This window comes from Pungitius pungitius, chromosome 16, assembly GCF_949316345.1.
Source record: "Pungitius pungitius chromosome 16, fPunPun2.1, whole genome shotgun sequence".
NCBI lineage: Eukaryota > Metazoa > Chordata > Actinopteri > Perciformes > Gasterosteidae > Pungitius > Pungitius pungitius.
This window is the reverse complement of record NC_084915.1, coordinates 6760452-6778905: the sequence shown is the minus strand read 5'-3', so window position 1 is coordinate 6778905 and position 18454 is coordinate 6760452. Positions and strand designations below refer to the sequence as shown.

At 44.0% G+C, this 18454-nt stretch overlaps 1 protein-coding gene across 11 annotated transcripts in view; it reads left to right on the top strand.

Annotated features, from left to right (window-relative positions):
• msi2b (musashi RNA-binding protein 2b) overlaps window positions 1-18454 on the top strand; it is a 207239-nt gene that overhangs the window by 153327 nt on the left and 35458 nt on the right. For all 11 annotated transcript variants that reach the window (XM_037467036.2, XM_037467034.2, XM_037467037.2 and 8 more), the window contains exons 9-10: window positions 5962-6076; window positions 10794-10868. In XM_037467036.2, coding sequence (XP_037322933.1) covers window positions 5962-6076; window positions 10794-10868 — 190 coding nt within the window. The remainder of the gene's footprint in view (window positions 1-5961; window positions 6077-10793; window positions 10869-18454) is intronic.

Below are 18454 nucleotides of genomic sequence, written 5' to 3'. Positions count from 1 at the left end.
GCCACACGTATTAATATCTTTATGATACTGTAGTAAGACAGCCCCTCAGTACAGCTAAGGAAAGGCTGTGAATTTCATTTCCAATGACAGAAGTCCTTCTATCCCTCTTCGCCCTGTCGTTATGCAGGCGCAGCTAATTCATAATAATACCTATAAAGTATTGGCTCTGATGAGCGAGCAGTGTGCCATTAAAACGGACTCACATTGGTTTTAGTCAAGTGCTTCAAGGTAATGTTCTTTAATGTGTCATTTTTAATATTCAACCCCGGCGAATGATCACAACAGGAGGGAGGAATTTTCTGTTAGTCGTCAATTTCCCCTGTCCTCCCAAAGAGACCAACCAATTACTGCGCTCAAGAGCAGAATAAGCTCTGACTCTCCCAGTCGCTGAGGATAATACTGGGGTTCATACATCAGCCTTTGATATATACACACAGATGTACTCTGCTCATTGTATGGATGTAAGCAGAATTGGGCAAGAAATATAGCATCACATAATTATTATTGCCGCATTTCTCTTACAGCGACACCATGTACGGCTTTTTTTCTCATTTGGGGAGCAGGATGAAGGATTGTTTTCTTTTGAACGTTTCATAATTTTACTCCCCAATACAGAATGACCTCTATGTATAAAAAGAAACATTGGCACAGAAAAGGATGTGTAATTGATGAAATATAATGCCCTAAAAGACCCAATTTGTCTATACTGTACATTTTTCTAGAAGCATCGCCCAATTATTTTCTGTATGCTATGAAGCTGCAATAAGGGTTAATGCTAGGTGATCAGCTGAACAAACCTAATGGCTTGAGTTTGTGAGGGCCAGCTACACAAGTTCTTTGACTATTACATTAACATTAAAGTGTATTGCCCCAAAGCTAGAAGCCATGAAGCGAGTGTCTGTGTGGCGTCCGCGTGGTACGAATCCCCCGCGGACACACTGGGTTATGGCAGTAGCATAAACTAGCTATCACTGTTTTAAAAGAGATTTCTGCGGAGAGGAACTGAGAACTCTCTGGGTTTGCAAAATGGCTTTGAAAATCTATTTTTCTTAAACGGTGTTTGAACATCAAGTGCGTAATAAGGAAGAAGGACCACCCTTCGGAGGCATTTGAGTCCCTCATGGAGTGCTGTCGCCCAGGTTCTGGACTGTAAGTAATTGGATATTTACCCTTCATTGAAGAAGGAAAGCTTTGAGGGATGAAGGAGGTGGAAAATCCACTTCTCACTCTACACTCCAGGACATCCCATAAAAGATACACGATGTTCATATCTGCTGATGAGGAGGTGATGGAAGCCATTTGGCATCGATCGGATGATCATGGCATTACTTTTGAATGTGTGTTGGGGGACAATATCCTCTTGCTATATAAAAAGATGTCGGTGGAACAGTTTTTTGCACCACAGGGAGCACCTGGTCCTTACAGTGACCTCGTATCCCTTAGCTTTTACATAACCATGCAGAGATATCATTTGCCAAAATGACTGTGATAGCTCGCCACTAAAGGCCTCATTTTGCTTTATCCAAAACATCTCACCATTATTATACACCCCCATTATTTTATGAACCATTAATACAAGTGTTTCAAAAAGGAAGGTTTGCAGGAAATGCCCTCTTCATGAAATACATAATATTACAGCTCTTGTTTTGACTGGTTCACCAAGAGCTTAAAGTGACTCTGAATATCTGATGTTGACCCCTTAGAGGCTTTAAATATTTGTTTTTGGACCTTTAATGGAGAACGATTGTTCAGCGATGTTCCCAAAACACGCTCATGCTTCAAGAAGCTGCCAGACTAATTATTCTCAGATCAGTATGACCTGAGAATAATTTCCAGTTTTTTAGCTTCAAAGTAGGTATTAAGTCTTAAAGTTAGAAGTAATTCAGAGGACTCCTGCCATTAAAATCAACTTACCATTGATTAGCTGCGGCATGTAATACCTTTGTAAAGGCGCCATTTGACGAGTAATCAAACAACACAAGACAGTCTTTCCCTTAAGTTTACAACCTTGCAGGGGCGAACCGATGGGGGGGGGGGGGTAGTAGTCATTGCAGGCCGCATCGTGTTCTCTGTCTGCTTGTGAAGGTCTGTTATAGTATAAGAAAAAAATCGAATGATGGCGGCTACCAACCAATTGTTGGAGACCTAATTAGTCTGTTAATGTTGATCCACAAAACATGACCCAAGGGTCAATCCCATCCCTTCTTATTTTCTTCACCTTCTCTCAGCTCCATAGTAATATATTTGCACTTTGTTGTGAACTTTAATGACAGCAAATTAGCATTTTCATAAATAAATTCATTATTACTTTACATTACATGTAGCGTATTGCTATCATTTGTCCTGTCCTTTTTAAAATCAACCGTTTTGAGAAGGCTTTTCTTTAAGTGAATAGTCCCACCCCACCGTCTCTGATATTGTGCATTCAGAGCCGTGACATTTCCTAACAATGCAGCCTATGTGTTTTGACTGTTCATCTGGGAGTGGGCCTTGGAGTAAATGAATCACCCGCTTTGCTTTCTTCAGACGGCCAGTCTACTGATGGAATCCATTCACTAGTAAAGCTAATAGTAGCCGTACACCTCCCCCTCTGTGCGCTCACACACACACGCACCAGCCCTCCCTGAAGGACAGACATCGCCAGTCCATCCTGCCCACACCTTCCCGTTACACCGACAAGGTTAATATATATATATATATATAGGAGATGTATTGCAAAGGTTGAGTGTCTCTCTGCTCAGTATCGCTGGCTCTGCACATTAAAACAAAAGCAGCTGTTTGTTTTATTCTACATCAATGGGGCTGTGTGACACGCTACGCTCATCAAGTAGACCAGTGTCTTTGTGTGCCTACAGTATGCGCACCTTATGATTTCAATATCACGCTTGCTTATTGGCAGATAGAGAAAGAATAACAAAGTCCCGATTTCGCAACCAGAACAAGACGACTGCAGAACCAAATGAAATGCTCAGGCAGTTAAACTGAAATATTTGTATTACTTGTCTGTCATATTGCTATGTTTGTCTCACTCTGAGTTCAAAAGTTTGCCTGAAGACAAACATTGCAAATAGGCTTCAGCATTACCTTTTCCCCATTCACTGGTTTTTAGGCAATACTGTGTAATGCAAGAACAAATTAATAAAAATGATACGGCCTGAAGCCTTACAACTAAACTCTCATGTGGGCTCCATTCCAGTTTGAAAACAAAAATTAAACGGGATTAGTACGAGCATCATCGGCTGTTCTCCACAGGCTACTATGCAGCATGTCACCAGGTGTCTCCGTGTTGCACGCATCGTTTCGGGGTCATTTCCCGTTGTTAGTTTTTGGATTACTGAAAACTGGGCTGCGGGTTTCTTGGCCGAGATCCAAGGCACCTCTTTCTTAAACCGCTGCGTGTTGGAGCCTCAGTGACAGCTGTTTACAGAGTTCCCAGTATTTAAAGTGCCTCACTGAAAATATCCATCTGAACTTTTTATATACAGTCTGGCTTTCTCCCCTCTTTGACTTCATCTTGGCTTACAGTGTGACACAAATCTTGAGGATAAGCCATCAACAGCACTATGTCAGAGGAGAAAAGATCTTGATTTATGTCGAGGGCTTGTAGGTTGAGGTAACCATACCTTGTCAACACTGAGTGGCAGCTGCCTTGCGTTCTGTGTGTGTGTGTGTGTGTGTGTGTGTGCGGCTTCTTGGATGCACAAAACGATGCAACTTCCAAGCCAGTGAAAGAAAAAGCAGCTTGAAGGGTTTTGCTTTTTCTCTCCAAAGCAAAATGATCCTCAAACACCTCCATTCACCAACTTTTGCAACAATACAGTGCTGCCATTATAACATCCGGAGTCCAAGACGAGTCACACAAGCCACAATTCACTTGCAGTTTCAATGCTAACTTGCAAATGTAATGTTTGCTCACGGTTCGGCCTGTGAACGTTTGCCACGTGGTAAAAATGTGACCCGTGCGTTCGCGACTGCTGAGTCCTTGCAGCGCTTGGTAGTCGATCGCCTCGCCCTCCCCTCTTCGCCTTGGTACACTCCTGAAAAGCTCCTGCCTTCCTGTCTCACACACTCCTGTGTGTTTGAAGCAGGTGAACACCCGCACACTCTCACCGCCCCACGTCCTCGCTCCTGGCTGCTTTAAATATATCAAAGATCCACATCTGAGAGAAAGTAGACAAGGCTCACACCTATGTCCGTCTCACTCGCAGCAGGCTGCTGGAGTCCAACTAGCTGGATGTGGCCGGGCCTGCATGGGAGGGAGGGGCGTACGCGGCGGCCTCTGAACTGGACTGTGTTCGCCACCCAGTCGTGTGTGAAATACTCAGCGGTGCACCAAGATTTCCAACTGGCCCGTTTGTCGCGCACGCTTTCCTACATCCGCGCCGTGGGGCCTCTCTGTGACCACGAGGGCGCCCGTGCTCACTTCAGCACAGTGTCAGACTTTTCCAGGCGAGCAAAGGAGAGCCGCTGTGACAGCTACAAACTGTGAACTCTAGTTGGTCTGCTTCCAATAAGAGGGCCGCTAACAGCAACAAACCACAGCTCTGCGACGCAGCGCGATGGAGACCTTTTGCGTTAGTGTTTTCCTCTTCACGGTTCTACCTCAGAGCTTGTTATCACACACTATTTAGCTCAGAAACTTCGTACAGATGTGAAGTTTCGTTTCCGCCTGGCAACTCTTAAGAGACGGCACGTTGTGCGCACAATGGGGTTTTGCGCGTGAATAGTCATGTGCGCCGCTGGCCTGCCTTCGAGTTTGGATGCCCATTTGTATGGACGCGGGGCTCCGCCTGGGTCGGGCTGCACACAGCGCCCGGCGCCGTTGCCTGTCTTGCGCAGCAGGCCAGGGTGACATGTGAATCGCTGCAGCCGAGGAAGCCCCGCTTAAGTGGAGGCAGTAGGGAGAAGCCGCCGAGAGCCAGGAGGCAAACAGACAAACAGATGGACAGGCTGATGCCAAGCAGGCAGTGGAGCAGATAGATTGTGCAGCATGGTGAACAGACCCGGGCCTCCCGAAGAACTACCAACAGGCACGAGGCCGCGCTTCTCTATGATTCATCAAGATAGGATGGATAACGTGGTGACTAGGACTCTCATTTTCCTCCTTCTCCTCATCTGCCCCTGTCACATCCCTCACTTGATATGTGTTATGTAGGAGGAGGAGATGTCAGTCTTCCAAGATGGGAAATGAACACACCCGCGTGTGTGAGAACCGGAGTGGGAGACAGAAATGCAGGAGAGAGATGGGTGCCGCAGGTGGGATTGGACTGCGAGGGCACAAGAGACCTCAGACGAGACTCGTGCACAGAGCACAGACAAACACACACACACACACACACACACACACAAAAAACCTCTTTGTCTTTCTTTATTTGACCAGCTTCAGATGTTAAGCACACTGCCCTTTGTAACTTGAGCAGATAAAATGTAGTGATTGTGTAATGAATGACTATTTTTGCTGAAATAATTCTGTGTCTGGACTAAACCACGAACAGCCTCTTGCGATGAACTTGACGCACTGCCCGACAGTGGGATTGTGGTGTCGGCATTTCAGAACAAAGCTTCTCCTACCTTGATGTCTCGAAGACACTTGAAAAGTATTAAGCTTGTATTTCCCTGAGGCATCGGGCCCATGCTCACTGGAGCAATAACCTTTGCTTTAATGCAGGAGGAGCCTGATTGTAAGTTTTCCTTCGAGACGTTCCCTCCGAAATGCGAGGTGCTCGGATTGACTCGGTCTTGTTTTTCTCTATGGAAAACATCTAGTGCCGTGCAAGTCAAATAGAAAACTGCCTTAAAGAGCCGAGACAGCCTGTCAGATCTGTCTGGTTGTGTATCTACACCATCTAATGCTTTGTCTCTGTGTGTTTTGGTTTGTTTATGTGTTGTTTGTGTGTGTGTGTGCGTGTGGACGCACGTGTGCATGTGTGTGTGTGTGTGTGTGTGTGTCTGTGTACATAGGTAGAATGTAAGAAGGCCCAGCCCAAGGAGGTGATGTTCCCACCAGGGACACGAGGGCGAGCCAGGGGTCTGCCCTACACCATGGATGCCTTCATGCTGGGAATGGGCATGCTGAGTGAGTCATACACCCCTACAAACATCCACTCGCACAATGACGCACAAGTGGTCCCTGTACGCCTTTTGTTTCACATATTTGTTTGAAAGGAGAGGAGAATATTTAACCTCTAAATAATAATTGCTATTTTTTATATTTGGAAATAACCAAGGGTTTGGGGAGGCAATGTCAGACGTACGTGACATTCGGTCATCAATTGCTGAATGTAAAAAAAAAAAAAGAATTCAACCTGTGCAAACTCTCTCCTAGATAGCCGCTTGAAGGTGTGCCACCGGTGGCCACCGCGGTCTATTTCTGGTGGAGTCTGGTACAAGCGGCCCCCGGGCATATAGGAGCAGACCAGCACATTAGCAGGCTAAATGAAGAGGAAAATTGGTGTAATGTCATATTAAGGATTCATCACTGTGCCCCCCTTAATGGGTAATGAAGGGGACACACATGTCAGGGAGAGATCTCATCTACAGGGACCTCAGCTGCTGGCCCACCCCTCATCATTACCACCCAGCCCATGCCGGTGGCCCTTTTTACTTAACACTCTTGTACTCTCCCCACCCAACCACCAGCCTCCCTCCCTCCCCAACCGCCCACTGTCGACTACCTGTCTGCCGATCTGTCTGTCTTTCGATCCCCCATCTGTCTGTTCACATTTCCTATGCATATAATTTGTATGTGTGACCCAACCAAATGGATTTGCCCTCGAATGAAAGATTTATTTTTTTTTCCCCTTCAGAGGCAAACGAGACATGCAGCTGATTGTAAGAGACTCGTTTTGCCGTGCAAGTGCCCCCTCCAACCCCCCCCCATCCACCCCCCCCCAACCCCCCCCCCCCCTCCTCCCATCTATCGTAGCAGGTGCATGCAGAACCACAGTCATGAATTTTGATCCGTACAAGGAAACGTAATGCTCGAAGCGGCTTTGAAGGTCAATAGCGAGTCATATTTGGGTGCAGTTTGCTTTGCATTTACTTTTTAGAAAACGATGAAATGATCTTGAATTTGAATGATCAAATATTGAGTTTGCGGCTCATTTTTTTAAGGTGCGCAAAATAATCTCCGCCACCATCAATCAGTTCACCTTATTTGTTTGCATTTACCTATCCATACAGTCAAATCGCCAGGGTCACCGGGTGTCAGCTCCTTCAAAGTCGTACACATCCATCTCATCTGTGAGAAGTATTTAACAAGCACAGTAAACTTTTGGGAAGTTGTTACAGACTAATGTGTATGTGAAGAGGACAGTGCCCCCCCACCCCCCGCCCCCCCCTCCCTCGCGCTCCATTGGGAGACGGCAGCTAGAAAGGCAGTGATGTGTTCATGTGAGAATATTAACAGCCAACTTGTTTGGAGACACTCTTATCTAAATGAAATTGGAACAGGACAGCGAAACATTCCTTTATATAATTTGCATTTAGAAAAAGGGACCCTAGGCTCATTATTTAAGAAAGTGTAAGCTCCTTTCGTGCCAAATCTCATTAAAGCCATCCCTAGCTCCTTTGTTTACTGCCTCTAATCGAGGCATTTATGTTTATTGTGTTGCACCCGATGTATGTTTGCTGAAATTAATACACATTTGAGCTTTAGCGAGGTATGGGTGTACCAGATGGATAATTGATTTTAATGTGAATCAGAACTGTTGAGCCATAAAGTAGGTACATTAGCATGCATATTAATAAGGCAAATAAGAGCACTAAGAGGCTGCCGCCAGGGCAGACACAATGGCAGGCTTCATTTAGTGAAACATGCTGTCCTTCCCTCTTTTTGTTTCCTCCTTGTTCTTTTGTGTGCACATCCTCTGGATTTGACCAGATAGTACCTTAAATTTAGCTTGTATCTTAATCCACTTTGCCGACCCGTTCATATTCCCCTCTGCAGCCCACTCCTTATACACTCAGTGCTCTCATCTCGCTGCAGGTTTCTCAGTTAGTAATGTGAAACCCTTTGTAATGCGCTACATCAGACGGGGGGGAAGTGGTTTTGCCATTTCAGAAACTGTTGAAATAAGGCAGTATGAGGAGCTGCGGCATCTAAGCCAGCAATTTCTGTTTGGCATTTATTCTGTTTTGACAGTAAGACAGAATAAAACACATAATATCCAATATTTTGCACTCGGTGATGGCTTTTCATTGTATCGTATCACAGTTCTTTTCCGACCAAACAAACAATGCAGTGTTGTGTGAAAGCTATCCGTCTGTAACTTCCTGGTGATGACTTCTCATCAGCAGCTGATGGAGGATATTCTTTTTCATTTATTTTTTTTTATTTTTTTTTCTGGTGTTACCTCCGTCCTGCTTCATCCGTACCAGGTTAAGGCTCCTCTCATCGCCTTTCTGAGTCGCATTTCTTTTTCTCTTTGAGAGGGGAGAGGGTCTGGGAGAGGCATTTTCCCATTGGGTCAGGAATAAATTGAACTTTTTCATGGACAGCAAACACTGATTAGATATTTATGACCAAGGTCAACCTTTCTGATTCCAGCTGGCACAGCCTCTGAGGCATACAGAACACAGCATCTACACACATGGTCACACACACACGGACACACATGCACATCGCCTGCATACTCACACACACACACACACTCTCACAGATTCCAAAAAATGCATCTAGGCAAAATATGCTTTGACACCTTCATATCTACCGCAAGCTCTATTAGGCTGTGGCGTGTATAGGAGCCAAAGCTAAAATTCAAATGTGACTATAGCCAATTAGTATCATGCTAATATATACTGTATCTAACAAGAGCTGAGGACACAAAAACCTGAAGGAGATTTGGGAGGTCTGTTTCTGCGGTGTAATTTACACCCAGGGAAGAGAGAGTTATCAAGGTTGGCTCCAGTGACTCATTCTGGGCCTCAAGGACTTCCTCTTATTAGGCAATTTAGTTCCGACTTATGGTTGAAGGTGATAATAGCTCGAGGAAAACAGATAAAGACGGAGACATATACCATAATTAGAGGGTTAATTATGTTTATATTACCTTTGATGGTGCTCAAATTCTTCCCCACTCTCACACAGGCTCACCCGCCCACTCTTCTCAAATTTCTTTGCTATCCCGCGTCCTAGCTGCCTGCTCCCTAACATCCCGTTTCTCAATATGTCGCCCCCAGCTGCTTCTGTCTGAAAACTGCCCAGCTAATTAACTGGCGGGGTCTGTGGTTGTAATAAGAATCATGACAGCAGATGAACAATACATCTGCTACTCTAAAATGTTTTGAATGACACCGGTTCCGCTTCTGGCCTCGTTGTTCCTCTGCATCGATCCAGGGACAGCACCGCCTCCTGAACAAGCCTGTGCCCACACACAGACTTTGACTTTGGCTTACCGACGGCAATTTTGTCGTTATCTGCAAATCCAGTTTTGTAAATAATTGGTTATGGCTGAATTTGACGTGCTGGGTTCAACAGAAATGTTTGCTTGAACGGTATACTTTATAATCACGCTCTAAAATGTTGATATGAATATGTGCAACAACTGCACCTCAAGAAAAGGCAGAATCTACAAAGTTAATTCCTAAAAATATTCCAATTCTTTTAATATGTTTGCATTCGGCGGTCAGAGCCATGGTCAGCCTTTAGGACCAGAGAAGGACTTTGTCAAAAAACGATGAGAAAGAGGCTGAATGTACCATCGACACACTATACACTATATTATATAACTATTATATATACTAAACTACTATGCTAAATATACTGTATAATATTATTATTAGAAATACTAATGTTTTTCAGGGTATTCCTCTAAACTCAAAACCATGCATCTTATTTAGGACAGCTTAGACCCCCCCCCCCTCCTCCCTCCCCTTCCTCTCTCACATTTATTCCAACAGTGGTGCGAAACTGTGATCATCTGTCTAGTGGTTGAACACATTTAGTGCTTGAAATACTTATAATAGACAATAAATTCAACCTGGTTTCCACAAATAAAACCAAACAACACCAAAAAATGCCTGAGATGTTGCAGTTAAATAGAAGTATGTAGTATGAATTAGGTCAACGGTTTGATCCTTTTTCGGAACCAGCACCAAATTTGGCACTAGGTCATGACACCCGACACTGACCAAGATTTAACCCCGATGAATGATGAGGATCAGTGAGTCAACTAAAATAGAATACATAAATAAAGCGTTACCTGATTTGAGGCTTCTGTTGCAGTGTGCTAAAATCTAATATAATTAAACAGGATATTGATCCATGGGGGGAAAAATATGTGCTGTAGGAAAAACAAAAAGAGCAACACGATTAAGATTATGGCTTAATGTAATTGTGATAGTTGACCATTGATTGAGAGCAAGGCTTTGTTGTCAAACTGCACATACAGCAAGCACAATTAAGTTAACAGTCTACCATCAATAGTATGACCCATGAAGACCCGTTAGTGGGCTCAACATAAAACACTGTTCGCATGTTGCAGTTTGATTCTTTTGCAAGCACGCCGTACACACAATACTTTGTAAATGAAGAGCATCGTTCCAACATGTAACACTTAATTCTAACTATTTCAGGCTCATATTTAATTTGTGCATTATTTCAGTGTAAGATTTAAATTAGAATTTGCTTTAGTTGAATGTTCAGGAACTCCCAGGAGTTTTAAAGCTGGCCTTTATTTCGGATCAGCTCCCCCCTCAAAGAGAACAAATAGCTATATCCCAGTGTTTGTCTGTGTGTGTTGGTATCACAAACTCGTCTCATCTCTTTTTAATCTCCTCCCTCTCTTTCAAAGGCTACCCCAATATTGTGGCAACGTACGGCCGCGGATACACTGGATTCGCACCCAGCTACAGCTACCAGTTCCCCGGTGAGTGGACGGCTTTCTTGAGATATCAATGTTGCAGCTGCTTTCTGTCTTTCACTCTCCAGTACACCGACTCGAATGAACACACACACACACACGCTCATCAATATTCAAGTCAGAATAATCGAAATAATCTGCAGGGTTATACATTTGTTACGTGTCTCGGTTTCCTCGTCTAGGCTTTGGAAGCTGACGTATAGTGAAGTGAATTGCTTACTCTTTTTTTTATCCCCATCGTGAACACTACCATGACCAAACGTTTAAAATGGGGGAAGTTCTTAGTCTCCTGTGGCTTCAATGTATGCAAATTCATCTGTGGAGAAGCAGAGAAATGAGCAGCGCTTTGTGGCGGGCAGATATTTTCTTTAATGTGGTTATCATAATGGAAAACGGATGAAGTTATTTTCTGCATTAAAAGTGTTGACTCAGAGCGGCGGGCTCTCTAATGGGAGTGCGACTGGGAGGCGTGCCGTCTGGAGGTGAGCAGCTGTACCTGTCGGCTGCGACTGGCCCTTCGGCTCTGTGGCGCTTCCCGCATCACGGCAATTTCATGCCTTATTTAAGGACTTTACACGTACTTTGTTTGCCGTGCCAGACACCATTCCCTCCACTGATAAGACGGAATGGGAAATATCTGACAGCAGCTCAGATCTCTGTAATATCTTTGTGAAATTGATTCAGGAATGGTAAGACAGGAGCTCCAGCTGTGACCACCTTCAGATCAGACATCTGCTAGATGTCTACCTGACCACAGCATTATTTGACAGAAGAAATGGAATAGCACCTTCTCATTAATGTGTGCGAATGTGAGTAGCATAGAAATGCTGGAGTTTCTTTTTTCAAAAGACTGAATATTTTGCAGGTATAGTGACCCATTCTTTCAATAACTGATTGCTATCGATGTGAATCACATGGCCTAAACATTGTCGGTTGTTAGGACGTGTAGCATTTAAGGTGACATCCAGAGTATGTCTTTATCAATCCCTCCTGTTCTGTGAAATCTTCTTCAAAAAAGTTCATTATCTTGGACTCCACAAAAAGAGAAAGAAGAGATTGAAAGGGAAAGGAGCGATCAATGGTTATTCCGGAGAAGTAATTCTAGATAAACATAGATTTTTAAAATGTTTGCTGTTTAGGACAAATTAAGGGATATCACCTTCCCTGAGGCAGAATGTATGATCCTGTCCATGTTAAACTCAATTTAAAGAGTTTGATAAAGCTGTATGATTAAAACGGCCTCCTTTGGGCTCGCTCAACTCATGACAGGGTAATTGGAATTTTTTAATGTATGAATCCTTTTCCAAATTAAATAACCTCCGGCCAAATATTGACTGGTGTCCTTCCTGACTAAGATGTGAAAAGCATCCTCAATTTAAGATCAAAGGCTTATTCTCACTGAACAGAACCGACACTGAAACACTCCCACAAATAAATAGAGCTGAGGCCAGGCAGGCTGGATCCCAGAAGCGTAAATTGTGGGCAGCATTTCTAGGCTTTTTTACACCAGGGAAACCTCAGGGGTCCACTGTTAACAGGAAAATAAGTGGTTAGGCAATTTTCCAATTGTCAAGATAAAACTGTGATAAAACATTGATCACTGATGAAACACTGAATTAAGGAAGAAAACTCAATATGATATACACAGTGAAAGACAAACCAATACTGACATCTCTGCAGCTAAAACAGTGTTCAAGTTACAACATAAAAGCAAAATGTACGCAGCCATAGTTTTAAAAAGAAAAATAAATAAACATCAGTCAGTGAAGCCAGTTCTACTCACTTCTGACACCAGCTCAACGGTTGTTAAACAGTATCAGACAACGTAGCACTTTGCTCCCTGTGACACTCCCAATTAATTCCAACATTGATCACAGAGAGCCTTTTGATATTGATCATATGCAGTATGGTTGCATGTGTCTTTATTTGTGTGCCGTGAGTTGCTTGTAATATGATTCCATCATTGACGTCATTACTATTTAATGCACTGAGAGACCTTGACATATTACTCATGTAAATCAGATAATCCTCCATCTGTCAAAAACTCATCCATGCAAGCAAGCGCATATCAGAGTTTCCTCAAAGGGCAAACTCAGACTGTGGTATTTATCTGTATTTAAACTAGTAATTACTGCAAAGTCCGTTTTTTCGGCGGATAACAAGCAGGTAGCTGCAAACCAGACTGAACGCTGTCAACAAACGTTTCTCTGTCACAGTTACCGGATTTACATTTAGTAAACATTTACATTCATGTCATGGTGTGGCGTGTATAAGCACTCTCATTCATGCCACAACAATGGCGGTGGCCGGGTAGATACATAACATGACTGCTGACAACGGAGAGAAGCAATGCGGTCGCAGTTGTTGTGCCAATAAAAGAGGAGAAGAAGAATGCAGATGTTAACAATGCAGATTTCACAAAAGCACAAATATGCACAAAGGGCGTTTTATTGTGTTTTCAGTAGAAAAATACAACTTAACTGAATACAGAACAAATTGGAGAACAGAAATACAGGCAGCATTTTGATAAAAATAGAGAATAAGTTCCCTAACATCAATAATCTACACATTTTTGCACTTATAAGGCAAAACACAAGTGCATCGATTAAATCTGTTCACACATTGCAGACGTATGTGGGAATGAATTCATACCAATACAGTCACACAATGAGGAAACAAGTGTCGGGTGAAGATCTCTTCTCTAATTTCTGTTCAGTTCTGAGGCGTATTTTATATGCAGCGCTGTAATCACACACTGTTTACCTTCTGGCAACTAAAGTTGGAAATGAATTTCAAAGATGATGCTGCATCCTGCGTATGTAGTAACCATCAGGAAGGCAGAAATGTTTTCCATAACCCCAAAATGCTATGGTGGTGTAACAAATCATTAGCGCTTTGCCATATCGGATACAACTCCTTACTATAATTCTCTACGTTAGACCTTTCCCTCAGTAGGGCCAGTTTCTTCTGAGAGAGAGAATGGCAACGCAATGATGCACGTTGACTTGTGGCAGCCACTGACTGTCAGATCCTGTCGCGGTGGAAATAACTGCAGGACGCTTTCTCAGATTGTGCTGCTGCACATTCAAGACATTGATGGCAAGCAGTAGTACTGCGAGTGTCAAATGAAAACAGAAGGGACTGAAATGTACGCATGCAAATGTGACATGTGATATGTGAGTGCTGTCACGATTCAGTTTTCTGTGCAGATGTAAATATTCCCACATTTAAGATGAAGACCCCTGGACTTGCTGTCGGCGTGTGATTTGGAAAGGAAATAATACTAATATTTCTGACACTTTCGCTCTCGAGTTGCAGCCGAATCTCCATATTCATTTCCATTCCCCCAAGTAGGCTCACTTATGAATTGAGCGTCGACTTTGATTTAACCAAAGAATCCTCTGCATGCACTTGCGACGTGCTTCTTCAAAAGATGCAGGAAAACTCTGATGAACCCCGTTTCCCACCGTAGAGTTAATCAAGCTGATTGACATATTTGCATATTTGAGGTTAACTTGCCGAAAAGGGGAACACAGTTAGCAACACGCTAAACCCATCCTGTGTTAACAGGCTTCTGAAAAGGGGTCGGGCAGATACTTATTCTCTCACTTGCTGTAAGTCGTCTGGGATCTAGCCACGCAGATCAATTTGGCCCTAATTTGCCTATTTGTTATTTGTTTAAAGATATCAGCCTTTGTCTTTGTTTACAGTTTTGTGGACCAACCCTTTCACAGTCGGCGTATCACACTCTCTCACACATACACACACACAACTGCTTGTGAACATACAGTTGTGGCATTATTGTGCGTCTTGTTCAACCTCGCTTCCATGTCATTCTAACCATGGATTAAATAGTGCTTTTGAGAAACATCCGGAATTCACTCAAAATAAAACTTGAGAGTAACATTCGCTATAAGCAACGTCGAACAGCGCTCCGCTCATCCTGGATGGCAGCTAGGGCAAGAATCAAAGCCCGCGAATACACCACACACAGCTCGACTTGAATTATCAGACTTCAGAGCTAACGTTTATCAGCCGACAAAGAGCAAACCATAATTGAAAGCATCTTTGAATCAAAATAAGGTACAAAAGGATTCCTATCCTATCTGATTCGTATCAGACATTAAAGAGTGTGCCGTTCCCGCGCTGCTGCAGCTGAAAACGTTTGGACAGCACAGATTTTCAGATAGCTTGAAATGAAGAAAAAAAGTTTAGTTGAAATCGAGATCCTCGGCTCATGCTGTGGTCGTAGGAGCTGGAAATGTCTGTCTTAATTTTGAGCTGGCTGACACCCGATCTACTGCGTCTGGTGAATTCCTCTTAAACTTCCAGTAGTCAAAATTGTTGCCAAGAGTTGTTGTTAAGAGAAGCCTTAATTTGACACACACACACCATAAATTCACAGCATGTCGGTTTTAATTAATAAAAAATACATTATGGTTACGTGAAGAGATCATGCCTACTTTTAGATAATCAAATCTTTTTCGTTTTTTATTTTTATATACAGGTTCATAATGGTTAAGATAGGAAGCTATTCTTTTCTTAGTTTAACCCAAAATGCAGTATTGCTGGAGCTGACAAGGCACAGGGAACATTACTGTACATTATTTCCGTTTCTATGCAACCGTCTAATTAGCATTAGTGAGCTGATAAATGTGCTATTGTATTATTCAACTCACAGCCCCCAGGGGAACATCCCAAGATGTGCCGCATTTAGAGCATGAGGTGTCTCGTTTGGAGGACCTCGCGTGATTAAGGCGTCGAAAGCCTCATTTAAAGCAGCATCTTATTCAATCACAGCCCTTCAATGCATTAAACATCGTCTTTTTTAACCACCACAAGGCTGTGTAAAAGTAAAATGTCCCTGTGTTCATTGTGTGTGTTAAAATGTAAATGACTCGAGAGCAAGTTAAGCTTATGCACCAAAATGTATGTACAGTATAGTGTCTGCCGGTGGTGCTGACAAGGTGGGTTTAAACAGTGGTGGTGTCCTCCAATGTGTGTATGTTGATGTTTGCATGAATAGGAGGCATTTATGCATGAGTGAAAGTGTAATTAAAAAGAAAATGTAGTGTGCATATGTGCATTTTGTATGTGGATAAGATAGAAATTAACCTGAGAGAGACTGATACATTTGTATTCTATTTAATGTTGATAACCAGTCTTGTATCCCTTGCATTCATTGCACGCACACAAATGCACAGCTGAGCGTCCACACACACACACACACAAACGCAGGAAAGCTGTATTTCTACAAAGGCTAAAATGAGTATGAAGGGAAGAGGCAGAGAAACGTAACCAGGAGCTTTTCTCTGGCCTCTCCCGTCTTCCTGTGCCGCCGTGCCCTCAGAGCCTCCCCCAGCATAAATGACCATTATGGCTCCATTAGGGGCCGCTGGTTGGAGGTCATTATGCTACTGTGAAAAAAACAGGGATGAAGATGTCAGTGGGGTCCCATCAGGGGAGAGACACAGACTGAGCGAGAGAGAGAGGCATTACCCTCTGTCATACAGCTCCTCCAGATGTCATGACAGACAAACAGCAGTACGGGTGAGTCAGCCTCTTAAGTAGTAAAAGAATGGAGAGAAAGGATGATGAAGGAGGCGAGAGGACAGCTGTAAGTGTAGCAACTGGCATTGAAAACTGAACTACGGACTACAATTTACACTATCCTTTTCACAAACAGATTCATATGTATATATATATATATACACATATATATATATATACACATATATATATACACACACATGCATAGAACCTTTAAAAACCAGTGGTTGGTGGGGTTGATCTGAGTTGGATCAGCGAATTTTACTCGTCTCGTCGCTACATCTTTTTCTTGTCACGCGCTTCATCCGTGTCGGATCTGTTGGCCCGTCAGATATGAAGCGTGGGGTAGCGCCGCGGCAGCCCGGTCCATTTCTCTGCATGTCTGCGGCTCCACAGACCAACCATGCCTTCGACAAAACAGCACACTGCCTTGTGTCTAAGTGGCAGAAGACGGCCTTTAAGAGGCCTGAAATTGGTTTGGAGTAGGTTTCTTTTTCTGCGTGGATGTTAACAGGACTCAACCCCGGCACGTGGTTCTGGATGCATGAAAAGCTGCACAGCGGCCTGTCCCAGGCCCCGAAGATGAGGGATCAAGAGATGACCGCCCACATGTCCGTCCTGATTCAAGTAACTAAACCCCCACTTATTGGGGGTAGCCCATGTGGCTGTAATACATACAGTAGTTCTGAAATAGGGACAATTGAACCGAAAGCAAACACAAAGGAGCAGAACAGCTAAACCCGCTAATGATCAGTCCACTTGACATGTTAAGAATCAATGTAATTGATACTAAAACGATCTTATGTTAACATGCTGTTAAAACAAACTTAGGCAGCTCCTTTTCAAAGAAAAGCCCTCAAAGACTTTTCTGTAAAATAAAATGTATTTACACCCAGCCTAAAGTCTGATTTTAAGCACTTTGCTGCATTCAGTTCAGCAGGGGCATCTCTAAATGCAGATGTGCAAACTGGCTTTGGTCCAGGGCACAGCCGCCTGGCGGATCCAGAGACATTGCACCAACGTTTGACCCGAGTATCCCACTAATTAAAAGTGGATAAGAGGCAGTTCCAAACTTTCTGTGCAATGGAACTCTCTCCTCGCTGGCTACAGTTCATTACTTCCTTTGTGGATGATGATGTGGTCTGGGACACCATGTGCGGCCATTATCAGCGGATCTGAAGCTCTCCTAAGTGTTCACAAGTCTTATATTTCTCATTTCAGCGCAATAAGTACACTGCTTCCTGGCTACCGGTCTGGAGCAGGTGGAAAAAATCCCCCTGGCCTGAGGCTGATGAGGAGCTTACCTGTGTCCTGGGTGCATGCAACATTGTCCTTCATAAGTGCATTTGGGGTTTTACTGCAGTCATGAGACGCGGCGGCAGACAGAGCGGTGCTGTCGATGGAACGGGTCTCTGTTGAGCTCGAGTTACACAGCAGATTGTTCCTCAGATCCTGTGACCATCTCTCTACAAGCTGGGTGAGCCGTGACCCCAGCAAGTGGTCCCACAGGCCAGAGTGAGTGCTTTAGGGCTGGAAGCAGATGGCCCTCCTGATGCCACACTGACTCACAGAGTGACTTTAATTGCCCGGGCTTATCATTAGCCCAATAGGCCTGAATCGCAGGCCTTAAAAATAGGGCCAGAGGAGGAGGGCCGCGACCTCGTATACTCCAACGACCTCGCGAGACGCATCTTTCTGGACGCGGCCATAAAACGGCAAGGATCAAAGGCTCCTCGAGGCAGGCACAGGAGGTGGTGGGACTTTACCGGGGCCCCCTCTCTCTTTATCTCTGCTTTCCCGTCAGCCTCTCTGACTCACTGTCTCCACGGCAGTGCTGACTGCACACTCACACACACACACCCACACACACACCCTTGCACATGCAGACGCGGAGCTCCCCGGGCCATGACTCCAGTCTGGGTGACAGTAGTGAGTGTGCTGTTCTGACGTCAGTGGACAGCACTGTATGTCACGCTCTGTCTACTTCGGTGTGTGCAGTCGTCAGGCTAGACTGCTCTCAGATCAGCTCTGCTTTCCACAAA